Here is a 16,474-nt window from a genome sequence, read left to right as displayed (position 1 = left end):
CTAGGGGGGTGATGACTGGTTGTTCCCCTGGAATCTGAGGTCTTTGACGGTCTGACCAGATGATCCACCAAAGCTTCTGACTCACGGAGGAAAGAATTCAACTTGTGGACGTCAAACATGGAGGACTTCTTTATTTAGCTCGCATTTCTAAAAAAATGTAATCTCCCTATTATTTAATAGGAGGTTAATAGGGCATTGCAGGCACCAGGGTCTAAAACAGATGCACTATCTATCACTCCCTCGATAACATGAGACTTTCAATAAGGCTAGTCGCAACGTCCATGGCTCTCATCTGTGTGGTAATCTCTGAGTGATGAGGCAGGTGATCAGAGGACGGAGGCCAGGACCATGGCCACTAGCAGCATGGCGGAGCTGCTCGCCACGCAGAATGCAGAGTTGATGAACTTGATCCGACCGTCCAGCGGAGGATAAACACGCTGCTGCTCCATGATGTATTTGGAGAGAACAGAGACGTCCATGTCACCTGAAAACACCCATTTGTACATATGAATGTACCATAAGCACCACCCACGTCGCCACCAGCTCTCCTCCTCCCCCATGTCCTCTCTCCTCCCCCACCTCCCCAGCTCCTTTTCCTTCTCCTCTCTCCTCCCTCACCTCCTCTCGCCTCACCCACCTCCTCCCTCCTACCCCATCTCCTCTCTCCTCCCCCAGCTCCTTTTCCTTCTCCTCTCTCCTCCCTAACCTCCTCCTCTCGCCTCCCCCAACGCCTCCCTCCTCCCCCATGTCCTCTCTCCTCCCCCAGCTCCTTTTCCTTCTCCTCTCTCCTCCCTCACCTCCTCTCCTCTCTCCTCACCCACCTCCTCCCTCCTCCTCACCGCCTCTCTCCTCCTCGCCCACCTCCTCTCTCCTCCTCGCCCACCTCCTCTCTCCTCCTCGCCCACCTCCTCTCTCCTCCTCGCCCACCTCCTCTCTCCTCCCCCACCTCCTCTCTCCTCCCCCACCTTCTCTCTCCTCCCCCACCTCCCCCCCTCCTCACCTGTGTCGTGCTTTAGCCTCTCGTCTTTCAGCATGTCGTACCCGTCCCCTCCGTCGGCGATGAAGGAGGTGACCACCAGCTTGTACTCCTCATCGGGGACCACCGGTAGGTAGCGGGGCATGCGGCACGCGGTGCACAGAGCCTCCAGGGACACCAGGCGCTGGCCCACCGGCCGGGACACGAGGTACTCCACGTGGAAGCCTGCAGGAGGAGGCAGGGGGCCATCAGACCACCTTACAGAGGGGCCCCTCTTCAGAGGCGGGACCGACAGCTGTCACTCGTTACGGGCGGCTCCTCTGTGTAGCAGCAGAAGACTAAGGCCCTGTCCCATTTCTACCCCTTACCCCTTCAAAACAAGGGGAAGAAATGGGATTGGGCCTAAAGCCCTGTCCCACTTCTCCCCCTTCCCCTAGATTTGAGCCCTAACCCTAGATTTTGCGCGTTCCCCCGAAGGGGTAGGGTGTCGCAATACTTAAGGGAGCAAGGGGGAGTGCTGTTCTTCCATTATAATCATCCCTTGAATGCTAGCCAGCTCGGTAGCTGACTTGCAGCTAAGGGCACTCAAAGCAAGTGTTGTTGTTATGGTGAGAGTAATGGGACTGTCTGCTACCCTGCCCTGGTACAGGCCAGGAGCCGACCCAAAGTGTGGCATCAATGTGAACAGAACATAGAACTAGAGTTACTTTAGTCATTCTCAAATTCAAATGTTCTTCTAAATTTTTGTATAAAAATACCAGTAATAAAACCATTAAAAGGATGTATTTCAGGGGTGCCCAAATTCTTCCCAGTGGAGGGGCAAAATGTAATCGGGGGGGAGGCTTGTGGTCCAAAATTTAAATCTTTCAGTATATTAGTTAAATATGGGTATAAATAGCATGCGTGTGCAAAATGAATACTATCACTAGGTCATTTTGAAAAATTAATGACACTGTTTATTGTGCTTCACGTTTATGTTAAAAAAAAATCTAAAATCGATCTTCTTTAAATAAAAAAATAATTGAAGCACTATGAAATATTTGAAGACAGACATGGAACATTACTAGGCATTGGGCCTGTATCTTCAAATACAAAGACAATTTTAGTGCAATAAGAAAAGTAGCACAGGACAAAACAATTAGCGTTTGTCTGTGTGCCACTGCCTATTAACACGCTCCATCCTTGCATCCTCTCACTCACTCGCTGTCACTTCGGATTGGAGCTGAACAGGATAAGAGCTCAACAGCGCCACCCTACCATCATTGTATCACAATGTTATTCTATGGTCAGGAATGAAAGTGCACCAATGAATAATATTCAATAAGAGCGAGGCAGATTCCGAGCGCTGATGGCGGAAAACAATAATATATACAGTGGGTAAGGCGCGGGCCAAATAATCGGTAGGGGCCCCCAGGCCCCTAATTGGGCAGCCCTATATTAAATATTCAGACAATGTATGTCCTGGCGGTGGTGTTATGAGGACCTGATGTGTTCAGGAGGCCAGCAGCAGACAGGACATGTGTTCAAACCCCAAACTCAACACTGACACTACCGTCCTGACCTATGACACATGAACCATAAGGTGGTGGTGGTGGAGACCTTGTATCTGAAGGAGCCATAAGGTAATGGGTGTGGAGACCTATCTGAAAGGAACCATAAGGCAGTGAATGTGGAGACCTCCGATCTGAAGAAACTATATGGTGGTGGCGATAGATGTGGAGACCTCCTATCTGAAGAAACTATACGGTGGGGGTGGTGGATGTTGGGGCCTCCAATCTGGAGGAACTATAAGGGGATGGTAGGGGATGTGGAGACCTCCTACCTGGAGGTACTATAAGGTTGTGGTGGTGGATGTGGATACCTCCTATCTGAAGGAACTCTCCCCTCTTGCTCCCGTAGCGATGGACCGAGTGCTCGAAGGCCTTCCTCAGCGTGGAGCCCTTCACCTGGATCAGGTCGAAGGTTCCCCCGAAGGGCAGCACCAGGAGCAGGTCCTCCATTGTGATGGTTCCTGAGAGCAGAGGGAGCACCTTGATGCACAGAGCAACACCTTAATACAGGGGTCCCTACCAACACCTTAACACAGGGGTCTTTAATACAAGGGTCTTTACCAACACCTTAATACAGGTGTCTCTAATACAGGAGATCTTTACTAACTCCTTAATACAGGAGTCTATAATACAGGGGTCTATAATACAAGGGTCTTACCAAACCCTTAATACAGCTGTCTCTAATTCAGGAGGTCTTTACCAACACCTAATACAAGGGTCGATAATACAGGGGTCTTTACTAACACCTTAATACAGGGGTCTTTAATACACTTTAATAGAGGGATCTGTAATACACTTCAATATAGTAAGGCAGTTACAGCTAGGCATTGGATTATTCATCCCTTACCTAACCAACACCACCAGAAACATGGTGCAGGTTGATCTTCACTCACCGTTCTGAACCCTAAGCCTAACCCTAACCAACACCACCAACAACATGGTGCAGGCTGAGCTTCACTCACCGTTCTGAGCCCTAACCTTAACCCTAAACAACACCACTAACCACATGGTGCAGGCTGAGATTCACTCACCGTTCTGAGCCCTAACCTTAACCCTAAACAACACCACTAACCACATGGTGCAGGCTGAGATTCACTCACCGTTCTTAAAGCGCTCATTTATGGAGGTGCGGATGGCCCCACTGTTCATCATACACAGACCCACGTGGTTCCAGCGGAGCTCGTCAGAGTGCTTGATGTTGTTAGAGATCTGACAGGAAGGAGCCCTCATTAAGGGTTAGTACGCTAAGGGTTAGTTCGTTAAGGGTTAGGGTTAGTTTGTTAAGGGTTAGGGTTAGATGCTTAGGGGTTAGGGTTAGTTTGTTAGGGGTTAGGGTAAGTTTGTTAAGGGTTAGGGTAAGTTTGTTAGGGGTTAGGATAAGTTTTGTAAGGGGTTAGGGTAAGTTTGTTAAGGGCTAGGGTTAGTTTGTTAGGGTTGAGGGTTAGTTTGTTAAGGGTGAGGGCTACTTCGTTAAGGGTTTGGGTTTGTTTGTTGTGGTTAGGGTCAGTTCGTTAAGGGTTAGGGTGAGTTCATTAAGGGTAAGGGTTAAGGGTATGGGTTATTTAAGATTTTGGTTTAGGGTTAGTTTGTTGTGGTTAGGGTCTGTTCGTTAAGGGTTAGGTTGAGTTTGTTAAGGGTAAGGGTAAGGGTTAGTTAAGAGTTTGGGTATGGTTAGTTTGTTGTCTGCATCAAAGGACACTTGGCCTCAGGTGTCTTGTGTAGCAAAGAATAAAAAAGAGAAAATCAATCCACCAAGCACTGAGATGTTGAAGGAAACTAAATAATGAACCAGCCAAGCTACGTTGAAGCGGCAGCAAAGCTACGGTAGAGCTAGGGTGAAGCTACGGTAGAGCTAAGGTGAAGCTACGTTGAAGCTGCGGTGGAGCTAGGGTCAAGTTCCTCACCATGGCACTGCAGATCAGGTTGCCAAGGTTACACTCCTCTGAGCGGCACTCCTTGGAGCCATCGAGGTAGACTAAGGTGTGCCCGACGACCTGGGTGGACAGGTGGGACAGGTTCTGTTTCCAGTGAAGCACTTCGGCCAGCACGGCCGGGTCTGAAACGGAAAATAGGGGTATGTTCCATAGACAATTTATGCCTTCATCTTGGTTCTTCTGGTGTTGAATCAAAAGTCAGGTTAATCAACAAAACTGCTGTTACAAATTAGGGTTAATAATACAAATGAATGCGAATCAATACAAATAAAGAAATACAACTTTTGTAAATACTGTATATGTATCAATAAATACTGAAGTAGAATTGTAAAAATATTTGTTTGATTTGGGGTCTGATATAATTTTGTCCAAATGCATTGTAGAGGTGAAATTAACCAGAATGGAAGCGTATGGCTTTGGACTAATGACTTATGACATCCATGTCGGAAAGGTCTACCTTCAGCTACACTGCTGTCCATGAGGATGGGGTTCCCGACCGCCTTAATAACGTCTCCGGCTTGGTTAAAGGTGACTTTGAGGTTCCCCAGGTATTTCCCAAAGGCGAACGCTTGAACCACGGGAACATCTCGCCCGTCGTCGGACCGCACCATGTGCGGGTAGACTCCTTCTGGGATCTCGGAAGACGGCGGGCTGCCTGTGAGTAAAATGATGCTAAATTTCACGTTGATCGATTTATATAACCTTTAATGCAACAGATTTAAGAACAGAATTGAAACCAGTTCTTGAACCATGTTAAAGTGCAGGTCAGTTGAATAGGCCTACCAGTATAAAGAAAGGTGTTGCTGTGTCCTCCAATGACGACATCAACTCCTTTGACTCGCTTGGCGATGTCTATATCGACGTCGAAGCCGGCGTGACCCAGAGCGATGATCTTGTTGACGCCCATGGAGGTCAGTCTCTCCACCTCAACCCGGAGGGCCTCCACCTCGTTCTGGAAGACCAGGTTGGGTCCTCAAATCCCAAGGGGGGAAACAGCCCAATCGATTCATTAAGTTGAGGTCATCAGGAAATCTGAATTCAACAAAAACATAACTACATGCCGTGTATATTACCACCTGCATACCTCCCTCTTCCGTTAAGTAAAGCTTATTTATTTATATTTCCCCTTTTTTTCTCCTCTTCCTTTTCTTCTGTCCCTGCAACTACCACTTTACACATAGGCCCACACCATCCACACTCACGCATAACATGACCAGGGGCGGACTGGCCATCGGGAATACCGGGGACATCCCCGGTGGGCCGATGGCCCAAAATACTATTATGTACCGGCCCACGCCCATCATCGCATTAGCCCTACAATGGTTATCACAGCGGCACAACCGTAATTTTCTCCAAGAGCTATACCTATCTAATCACAATCGCACTGACTGAGTTTTATACTGCTACTCGCAATCGGTCTTCACACTCATGGTGACTATTTTTCGATTTTTTTTTAAGTGTCTTCTAATATGTGTTTTACAGACTTCGGAAGTCCAAAGTAAGAAAAGATCTCCACCTTATTAATAAACACCTCTAAATTGGTTCTTACACAGCCGAAGTGTTCTCAGCATACATACACGCAACGCGGCACCCAGTTCTACGCATGCGCTCAACCCATGAGGAGAAAGGGATTGTTTGCGGCGAATGTCTCCAGCTTGAGACCCGCTGAGGGACCACCGCCGGAGGCGGAGGTGCCTAAGCGCTGCCCGGCAACGATCCCTTTCTCCTCCTTGTCGTGGTTCAGTCTACTTCACATTGATGAGGACGTTGAAGAACCAGGAACGTCGGAGAACCCAACGCGGTCGTTTGAGATTCATAATATCGGCTCACACATCTTTTGGCCGTTATAATATTATATGATATAGATATCTATGTAGGCTATATGATAATATTTTGATATAGAGCTCCAGGACTCCCGTGTGTTCTAGAATATTTACAGAACACGGCTAAAGGCTGTGTGAGCCTCGCCATTGCGATACATCCACTGTAAACAGAGCGAATGGTACCGTGGCTGCAAGCTGCTCAGGGCCACACCCCCACCCTCCTCCTTGACCCGCCTCGCTCCTCCTCATTTGCATTATAGCTACAGCCACCAAAACAACGCATTTGGGGGAAGCTCAATGTGTGACTGGCTCGGAGTGGCTGTAACTCTGCACCACGGCTGAATTTCGGGAACGTCGTTATGTAACTTACTGTTTTGTTATGCACCTTCAACACCCCTACACACACAAACAATCACACACCCAGCATGCAACACTACTGATACCACTGATGTTCACACCCCATCGTATGTTCTGTTCTGTTCATTTCTAATATATTGTTCATGCTAATTCTACCCTCTGATTCCAGTTTCTTTATTGTGTGGTCTTTCTCTGCTGACATTCATTCCTTAAGGCTTTGTAGTTATACTTGTATAACCATCTGATACTAGCCAAGAGTTAAGCATATTCATCTAGCAAACTATACCTACCTTGGAGTGTTACAATAGCCAATAATCATTTTATTCCATGTGTCCATCCAGGCAAATTGGTGGATCCAAATGTTATTAAAAAACAAACATACATATATGATGTAATTTCTTTGTAATCATCCAAAATAATGTTAAGTGTATGGGTATTTTTCCCAGAAGGCCACTGACTGTTCGATACGCGCGATCCATTGAGTGGGCAACGCGGCGTGTACTTAGTGGGCCGCGCGCCGTGTATTGAGTGGGCCGGTCTGACAGAAACTCCCGGGCCACTTTTTTCCCCCAGTCCGCCCCTGAACATGACCAACCCGTTTCTACACCCTAACCGTGACCACTTAATGTGAATCACAGATCACTCCACCCAATCTTTAATACCATCCCAGTGTGTTTGTCAATTGTCTTGTCCAGTCAGGTTTTGTCTGTTCTGATGTCGTCCTGTATCGTTTCCCTCTGTCGTCTGTTGTCTGTCTCACCTTGTCGCGTTGTATGTGTTATGTGCTACACTTTATCGTGGTGCTATAATCCCCCCTCCCCTTACATGGATTCAGGACCTTACTAAAACAGGGTGAATGGTTATGGTAGGAAAATAGTAAATGCAATGTATATAAATCTGAATGCAACATATTGTGTCTGCTATATATATGTTTGTATATATATATACAGATATATATAGCTTCATTAAATACAAAGAAGCCCTCCGAAGAGGGGTGGGGGGATTAGTTAGTTTTGATAGTTGTTGACCAGAGCAGGATGACCAGCGCAGCGCCCAATGGGAGTGCCTTTGAGGAAACTACGATTACTTCAATTAGTTGTTAGTTTATCCAATTGCGTCCAGAGGCATTTTGGTCGGCGGCCGTATACAACACCCTTAGAAATTGAAAATGGACTAGGAGGTTCCTGACCAATGGGCACTTTCAAATTGGTCTGGTCTGTCGATGTCCGGCTAAACAATCCGCACAGCTGGTGGTAACGTTGGACCGAAAGCCTTTAAGCTTTCACGACTCAAAACATCTCTTGAGACCAAGATTTCAAAGCCTGTAGTCATTCGATACAATGAAAGCTAACTAAGTATCTAACCCTTACCCTCACCCTCATCCTCACCGGGCTGGGACAGGAGTGGGGTCTCTGCTGTAGTGTATCCCACCACAGCCACCTTTTCTGAGCCAAGGGTGAACACTTTGGATGGCTGATAGAGGGCGTTGATTTGCGGGCCCAGTGTCTGGTCTGCCTTCATGTTGGCACTGAGCATGGCAGCGCTGACGTTATTAAGGAAGGGGGAGAGAAGACCCTCCACCTCGTTGTCAAACTCGTGGTTTCCAAAGGCCTTAAGAGACAATGACAATTGTGTAATTAGTAAGACTCACTATTGTTATGTTTATTTGTATATTATTATTCTTCTGCCTCATCGTCTGTAATTATCTCAGGTTTAAAAAATCAAGCCAATTACACATACATCAGTCGAGTGCAGTGAATAGTTTATATTTGTGGAAGTGAATGGGGCCAAAACGCTAAAATCAACCAGCTGACACACTATTACGAAAGTAGTTAGAGCGCAAACGAGCTTTTTCACACACTTATTGAGGGGCGTTCTCGGTGGGCGCGAATACTCCCCCTGGCTTGAATTTAGATTTTCGGAAGTAACGGAAGATTATAATGGAAGTAATGGAGATTATAACGAAGTAACGGAAGATTATAATGGATGTGACGGAACACGAAACCATTCAAATTCAAGTTTTTCTTTGTCATCATATGGTGTAATTTGTAGTGAATGGAAAGCATTATTTAGAACTACATCATATTTTGTGAGTTTATTTGTATTAGCAAATTTCATTTAGCTATAGGCCTATATCACTGCACCACCTTACACCCCATCATAGCACAATAATAAAGTGAGTATTATCAATGATGATATTGATTTACCATCGCGTCATAGCCCAGTAGGTTCATGAAGTAAGCCGCTTCCGCTCCTTTGTAAAAGTTGAACCAGAGAGTTCCCTGGAACTGGTCACCGGCGTCCAGTAACAGAACGTGCGTTTCGTTCCGGCGGATTTCGGAGATTTTCGTGAACCTTCTGGCGACTCCGGCGAAGCAGGGTCCATCTCCCCGGCACTTCCCCGCCTCTCGGCTTGTCTCCTCGACGCGGGCATGGTGGTCGTTGGTGTGAAGCAGAGTCAGCTCAAAAGTTAAGGCTGCGTCCAAAGTGTTGGAGAGGAGAAGGAGGACGCACAGAGAGAGGAACCCCGGGGCGCGCGGCGCATCCATCTCACCGTCTCCAAATAAGCGAAAAAAACCGACGAATGTGCGCCTCGACGAGCTAATGTCCTAGTTAGTGTGCCCGTCCAGCTGTAGGCGGCAGTCAAGCTGTACCCCCCCCCCCCGCCCTAGGGAGCTGCTGTTACCGCTGCGTCCTTAGTGCGCCTTTAGTTTCCTTGAGCGCTCTTTCTGTTCCCTTCTGTCCCGTTGACGCGTCAGATGTTCGTGCTCAACCACCACCTCGACCACATCTAATTTCTGTAAGTTCTGAGTTTCAAGCGTAGTTTAGTAAGAAATATACTTAATTATAATTAAGCAGCTATTTGCCACTTGAACCCATAGGTGCGCGTCTGCGCGAGGTTCCATGAGGAGAGGCTCCATCACTAGAGTCTCTGTCTCTGAACAGGATGTCAATATGTGCGTGGAAAAGGTAGCCCTACTTTAGGTTACTTCAAAGTCACCTTTCAGAGTCACCACCAAACAGTGGCAGGAACTGGATTGGAGTCCGTGTTTGTGATTGAACTGGACAATATTGGACCCACCAGAAAGTAATATATCATTCATCATCTTTTCTCTTCCCTGCACACATACACTAACAAACACGAACACACGCAGACATAGGCCAACACCCACGCATACACAAACAGTTTTCACACGCTTTATTTTACAATCATTCAATTGTGAATCAATTCATAATGTAGCCTATATTTATATCCTAAACATAGCCTAAAATTAGTGCAATAAATGCATAATGTATCCCACTACAAAGAGAGCCAATGAGACCAGTAATCGTAATAACATTCATCATGTTTATATCCAAAATAACTAAATGAAACTCCAAGTCAGCCACCTCTCCAATAAGAGGAAATACTGGATCACTGAATTTCCAGGAATCATTTCAGATTTGAAAGTTCCACTGACACAACCCTGGTACGACCAATGGCCTAAGTCTGCATATCAATATCAACAAAGGCTTCTTGAGAGTAAATGCTGCCCTCTAGTGATCAATTCAACCTCCTCGCGGAGGCTACTGGGCTGATATCAGCAGGATACGCAATGCGAAATCGAAATGACACCTCAAGCCAGCAAGTTTGCATTTTTATTGGAAATAATATGAGGCAAAAGAAGAATAACACAAAAAACTAACTACAGTGAGAGGATGGAGGCTGGATGGAGCTGAATGGAGGGCAGGAGCACAATCACATATCTGGAAAGATATTCGACTGCCTAAGTGGTTTCAAAGTGTTCAGTATGTTGTTTTTCCTTGAGGCTAACCACTATTAACGTTTTATTTTAAACAAGTCTTGTGCAAACAGAAATCCTTCTCCCTTCGGTCCCCGTTGTAGCGTGGCCCTCAGAGGCCGTCTGGCAGAGCGCTGAGCGTATGTTCTCCTCAGAGCAGCAGGGCCTGGCTCCATGTGGCACGCTGGTTCAACACAGGCCCAGGCCTCCTCTGCTCCTCACCGCACACAGAGGAACGTCGCAGGGGCCTCTTCCTCCCAGAGTCTGACCGTTAACGAGACGGAGCTGGGGGTAGGAATGCGTTTAGGATCCACATCCAACATGTAGGATTATCCTCTTAAAGACAGCGTAAAGTGAACCAGTCAAAACCACTTGAGGATTCTCTCTTCAAACTTCTTGGCGAGGCTTCAGCCCACATTCAATTCACTCAGCTGGGACCTGCCCTCATTTAACGCTGTCCTATTTGGTGCTGGAACTCCTGCTGTGATGCGGTGCCGATGCTGTTGGCATAGCGACACGCCAACCCCTACATCACATGACCAACTGCACCGCTCAACATCATTATAGTGGTGACGGTTTCGAGGAAACTTGTCATATGAAAACGCAGGCTATTCCTTTAGTCCAGTATCCAGGGTGTTACTCTGAGGGTTACATAAAGAAAGTGACTTCAAGTCACTTTGACGACTGACTGCCAAACAGTGACGAGAAACTGGACTGGAGGCCGTCTTTGTGACTGAGCAGGAGAATATTAAACCCACCAGAAAGTAATATATAATCCATCTCCTTTTCATCTCCCTGCTGTCTAAAGAAGATTGACACCCAAACACACACACACACCCACGCATACACAAACACAAACACGCAAAGACACACACACACACACACACACACACACACACACACACACACACACACACACACACACACACACACACACACACACACACACACACACACACACACACACACACACACACACACACACACACACACACACACACACACACACACAGATCCATGATGTCCAAGTGGCCCTTCTGTTTTAGAGGTCCAATGTCAGTCAATATTTATCAATGTTTGGTGCATATATTTATACATGTTTTATATTGTTTGCACTCCTGGGCGATGAGCAGCTCATTTACCGGTTCATCAGAAACATCTCTCTCTCCTGTCTTGACAGCTGGGATGCATTGATCTGAAAGAACAAGTCAAAACACCATATGCCAATAGCAGCCATCATAAACCTTTATTATGGAGAGTCCAAACACAGAGGTCCTGCCAGTGTTTTAATTAGGCCCTCGATGTGAACGACTCTGCATTAAAACAACGGCCTTCTCTTTCAAAGTGAGGGAACGGAACAGGATGGTTCTGGTAAGGATGAAGACAGGAAATCCAAACAAATGAAATCAACCACTTAATTCCATCGGCATCACTAGATTTGACAGTAACTGCTGCATCAATGAGTGGTGCAGTGTTTATGTCCTCATTGTCGTCATAAATCACATGACTTACATTTTCCTACCGTAAATGCACCTAAAATACACCTTTCTCACAGGTGGGATGAGTTTGTGGAGAACTTTCAGTGTGCTTCCTGTACCTCAACCTCCAGGTAGGAATGATCGATGTTGCATGAGGTGTCTGACCCCTCTAACCTCGGACACATCGTTGTCTATCTATCCTGAGCTTCCAGACTGGACGTCTTTATCGTTGTTAAACAACATTAAAACACGTGGATACACCCCGTCTGGTGACGTGCAGGAGCACTATGACCCAGCAGATTGGCTGAAAGAAGCCCCCCCCCATAGTGATCATTGGTGAGGAGTGAGGAGTGAGGAGTCAGACGGGCTGGACGCTGGTGTATAAAACCTCCTCGCCTCGTGCCGTTCGACCACAGCGGCCTGGAGTTGCAGATGTCACGGATCAGATGGAGGGTTTGGTTTTGGGTTCTTATCCACAGGCGGTAATTTTAACAAAACCTGGACCAACTCATTCACCGTCTGTCTGCCGGTAGGAGAGGAGCGGCCTTAACTGTTCCTGAAACAGAAATGGAAATTTACCCAAAAAACTCTAAATGTACCTGAACTATAAGATACAGCTTCGGGAACGATGAGCGAGAAACGAGTCTCCTTTTCCTTCCACAACATCTGTGTCTTGTCTCTGACTAGATGGCGCGACCGGCAACTGTTGACTTGAAGATCAAAAGCCCCGCGGTGCGTCTGACTGCTGCTCCTGAAACCAATCCAGTCCATTAGGACCTGAGGAACACAGGATGGAGGGTCCCGGTCTGGTCTCCTCGACCCCCGCGCCCCCCGTCCTCGGAGTCACGAACGAGACCTTCGGAGCGGTCTGGTCTCCCGGTCTGCTCTCCCAGGTGAGCCTAGCGGGACTGCTCTCCGCCATCACGCTCGGCACCACGCTATCCAACGCCTTCGTGATCACAGTGATCTCCCGGTCGAGGAAATTACAAACTCCGGCAAACTTCCTGATCGCGTCGCTCGCGGTCACCGACCTGCTCGTGTCCGTGCTGGTGATGCCGATCTGCGTGTTGTACACCGTCACGCACATCTGGTCCCTGGGCCAGGTGGTGTGTGACCTCTGGCTCTCCTCGGACATCACCTGCTGCACCGCCTCCATCCTCCACCTGTGCGTAATCGCCCTGGACCGCTACTGGGCCGTCACGGATGCGGTGGAGTACTCCGCAAGGCGGACCCGGTCGCGCGCGGCCGGGATGGTGGCGGGCGCGTGGCTGATCGCCGTCAGCATCTCGCTCCCGCCGCTCCTCTGGCGGCGGGAGAGGGCGGAGGAAGAGCTGACCAGCTGCACCGTCAACACCGACCACATCTTCTACACAATCTACTCTACGTGCGGCGCGTTCTACGTGCCCACGCTGCTACTCCTCGCGCTCTACGGGAGGATCTACGCGGAGGCGCGTAAAGTCATCCTGAAGCAGTCTCCACGGAAGGCCACGGGGGCTGCCGGGAAGAGGCTGACCTCCGCGCGCCTGGTCACCGACTCGCCCGGGTCCGCGGGGTCCGCCTCGTCCTCCTGTAGACCCGACCATCCCTCGAGCGACCCCGGGTCCCTGGCCGGTGAGAGGGGGGTGGAGGTGACGGTGTCGGACGCCCTGTTGGAGAAGAAGCGCGTCTCCGCGGCCAGAGAGCGGAGAGCCACGCGGACGCTGGGGATCATTCTCGGCGCGTACATCGGTTGCTGGCTCCCCTTCTTCATCTACACCCTGGTGGTGGCTACTTGCGACGCGTGCTTCTATCCGGAGCTCTTTGACTTCTTCAACTGGCTGGGCTACCTGAACTCCCTGATCAACCCTGTGATCTACACCATGTCCAATGAGGATTTCAAGAAGGCTTTCCACCGCCTCGTGCGCTTCCGGTGCTGTCGGCCCTGAGCGGTTCATCAGAAGAATCGTTATTCTACCTCTACAACATCACCTTTACTCTACGGATTGTGTGTGTGTGTGTGTGTGTGTGTGTGTGTGTGTGTGTGTGTGTGTGTGTGTGTGTGTGTGTGTGTGTGTGTGTGTGTGTGTGTGTGTGTGTGTGTGTGTGTAGAATATCAAGTTAAAGTAATATTCTCGTTGTTTTTTTATGAATGAAATAATGATCAGAATGCGTAAAGGTCGTTTCACATGTTCGGTTTAAGTAGAATATATTATACAATTATGTTGTCTTACAGTTTCTCAATTTGTCAGACATAATCTGTAAGATTTCTAGCCTACTTATTTAATTAAAAAAAACACACTTTAAGCAATTTCAAGCAGGCAGCAGTGAATAAACCAACGGCCTCGAAGCAGAGACTCCTCATCTCAAAGTCCAAAACCCTAACCTCTTTATGAGGCTGTTCCGTTCCGCTGAACCGATGCTGAACGGGTTTACGGTGTGTGTGTGTGTGTGTGTGTGTGTGTGTGTGTGTGTGTGTGTGTGTGTGTGCGGATGTGCTGCTCATTCAAAGTGAATCGGTCGGGTGGTTGATCTGTTTACCATCAGACTCATAAATGCCTTGAAACACACAACATATGGTGTTGGATATCTCAGCGGACATAAAGCATTAGCCAAACGAAAAAATAAGTGTTCCAAATGTTTGATATGCATCGATCACATGCGGAGATGCTTTTGAATAAAGGCTTCTACTGACCGGTCTGACTTGTTTGTGAAGAAGGAACAAGAGAACTGTAAACTGTAACGAGAGAACCTCAGGGTATTCTAGGTAGTATGATGACATCATGGAGGTCTAAGTAGTAGGATGTCATCATGGGGGTCTAGGTATGATGTCATCATGGGCGTCTAGGTATGATGTCATCATGGAAGTCTAGGTATGATGTCATCATGGAGGTCCAGGTAGTATGATACCATCAAGGAGGTCTAGGTAGTATGAAGTTATCACAGAGGTATAATGTCATCATGGAGGACTAGGTAGTATGATGTTATCCCCATCAAGGGGTAGCAGGTAGTTTCGGTCACATTACTGCATATGATGCACATAAGGGAAGGAGCGCACACACACACACACACACACACACACACACACACACACACACACACACACACACACACACACACACACACACACACACACACACACACACACACACACACACACACACACACACACAGGTTAAGGTAAGAATGGATTTTATTAATCACCGGAAGAAAATTTCACTTTTGGTTACAACAACAAAAACAGGACAGTGCATATTTTGGAAGATATAAAAAACAATGCGATTCAAAGTGGGATATCATCAATGTACATACATCTATAAACAATATGAATGTATATAATATATCATAATATATAATTTATAATATCTAGATGATACAGTATCAATTATAGATCACTGATCCATATCTTCACAGTCGATGGTGTTCCAGATCCTTCGTACTGATAGTATATTTAATAAGGTCCTCAAAATGGTTCTTCATTAATCATTTTCTTTATGAATTATGATGGTATAACACAATTCAATGGATATTGTATTCATGTATTTAACATTCAAAAGACCGAAAATATTGCAACAAAAATCACCTAAAAGAATATCTTGATTGAGCGGGTATACCCTGCACACAATACTAGGAAACCCTTTTTATTGGATTTATTCATTTCATGCTTCATAATAAAACCAAGGACATCTCAAAACAAAGACAAGTGAAAATCGGTTTTTCTTTTTAAACGTCAACAGCTCATGCAAGTACTTTTTACAGAGTTCGCCTCTTTCCCATCTCGTCCTAGGATCCATAAATGAGATTCCTCCAGCATGTAATCAAAAAGATCCTGAAAAACCAACCAAGAAAAGCAACTAGCTGAATCCCCCCCTAAGGTGTCCTGTAGTGACCTGTACACTGTAAGGTGTCCTGTAGTGACCTGTATTATGTGATGTGTCCTGTACTGGCCTGTATTATGAAAGGTGTCCTGTACTGGCTGTCTGAGCCGATTGAGTAGCAGGGGAATGTGTGTTTGTCAAATCCTCCCTGCATACATCCTGGAATGAATCGCTTAACAATAATGACTTGCATCTGAAGCTATGCCCTGTGGCTCGCTTTGGATATAGTGTCAACTCAACGGAATTTGAATTATGATAGTGTTTCTTCCTTTTCAGATTGAACTGTCAAAATGTTCACCCCTTTCCCTCTGCTGATCGAAAGCGTTTTTCTGTTTTACCTTCCAACAATTGATCTAAAATTAGATCCAACCCTGACAGCTTTGGCATATCCCTTCCACGCACGCACACTCACACACGTGTGCACTGTTTGGTGTTTTAGAGCTACATTGTGAGGTTTCTTCACAGCTCTATTTAGAGCTACATTCAGTTTTTTTGTTCACTACTAAAGCTAATTTTTTAGAGCTACATTCTGTTGTTTGTTCACTAAAGCTATTTGTTTTAGAGCCATATTCTGTTTGTACACTGCTAAAGCTATTTGTTTTAGAACTCAATTCTGTTGTTTGTTCACTGCTAAAGCCATTTGTTCATCTCAAACACCAGATTATTGCTCCCGCATAATCAACGTTAACATGGAGGAAAACAAAAAGTGCAGATGGTATT

The 16,474-nt window shown here is 46.8% G+C and overlaps 2 protein-coding genes across 2 annotated transcripts; one reads left to right on the top strand and one right to left on the bottom strand.

Annotated features, from left to right (window-relative positions):
* Positions 1-87: 87 nt before the first annotated feature.
* Positions 88-9,283, bottom strand: LOC132458067 (5'-nucleotidase-like). The gene is made up of 9 exons (XM_060052542.1): positions 8,848-9,283; positions 8,029-8,251; positions 5,244-5,432; positions 4,918-5,115; positions 4,431-4,582; positions 3,627-3,735; positions 2,838-2,987; positions 1,001-1,201; positions 88-484 (listed from the first exon to the last, which is right to left on the bottom strand). The coding sequence occupies exons 1-9, from the start codon at positions 9,187-9,189 to the stop codon at positions 327-329; spliced, it is 1,722 nt and encodes a 573-aa protein (XP_059908525.1). The 5' UTR covers positions 9,190-9,283; the 3' UTR covers positions 88-326.
* Positions 9,284-12,256: 2,973 nt separating this feature from the next.
* On the top strand, positions 12,257-13,987 carry htr1b (5-hydroxytryptamine (serotonin) receptor 1B). The gene has a single exon (XM_060052525.1). It carries the CDS (start codon positions 12,692-12,694, stop codon positions 13,823-13,825), a length of 1,134 nt encoding a protein of 377 aa, XP_059908508.1. The 5' UTR covers positions 12,257-12,691; the 3' UTR covers positions 13,826-13,987.
* Positions 13,988-16,474: the final 2,487 nt, after the last annotated feature.

This window comes from Gadus macrocephalus, chromosome 5 (assembly GCF_031168955.1).
Source record: "Gadus macrocephalus chromosome 5, ASM3116895v1".
Classification (NCBI taxonomy): domain Eukaryota; kingdom Metazoa; phylum Chordata; class Actinopteri; order Gadiformes; family Gadidae; genus Gadus; species Gadus macrocephalus.
Note: the sequence above shows the minus strand (reverse complement) of the source record. Positions and strands in the feature narration are given on the sequence as shown.

Excerpts from the sequence above, each read along its gene's own strand:
- LOC132458067 (XM_060052542.1), bottom strand. The coding sequence starts at position 9,189 with ATGGATGCGCCGCGCGCCCCGGGGTTCCTCTCTCTGTGCGTCCTCCTT. Across the intron at positions 5,433-8,028 it reads CCCACTCCTGTCCCAGCCCG|GACCCAACCTGGTCTTCCAG; the intron begins GTGAGGATGAGG and ends TTGGGATTTGAG. Across the intron at positions 2,988-3,626 it reads AAATGAGCGCTTTAAGAACG|GAACCATCACAATGGAGGAC; the intron begins GTGAGTGAATCT and ends CTCTGCTCTCAG.
- htr1b (XM_060052525.1), top strand. The coding sequence starts at position 12,692 with ATGGAGGGTCCCGGTCTGGTCTCCTCGACCCCCGCGCCCCCCGTCCTC.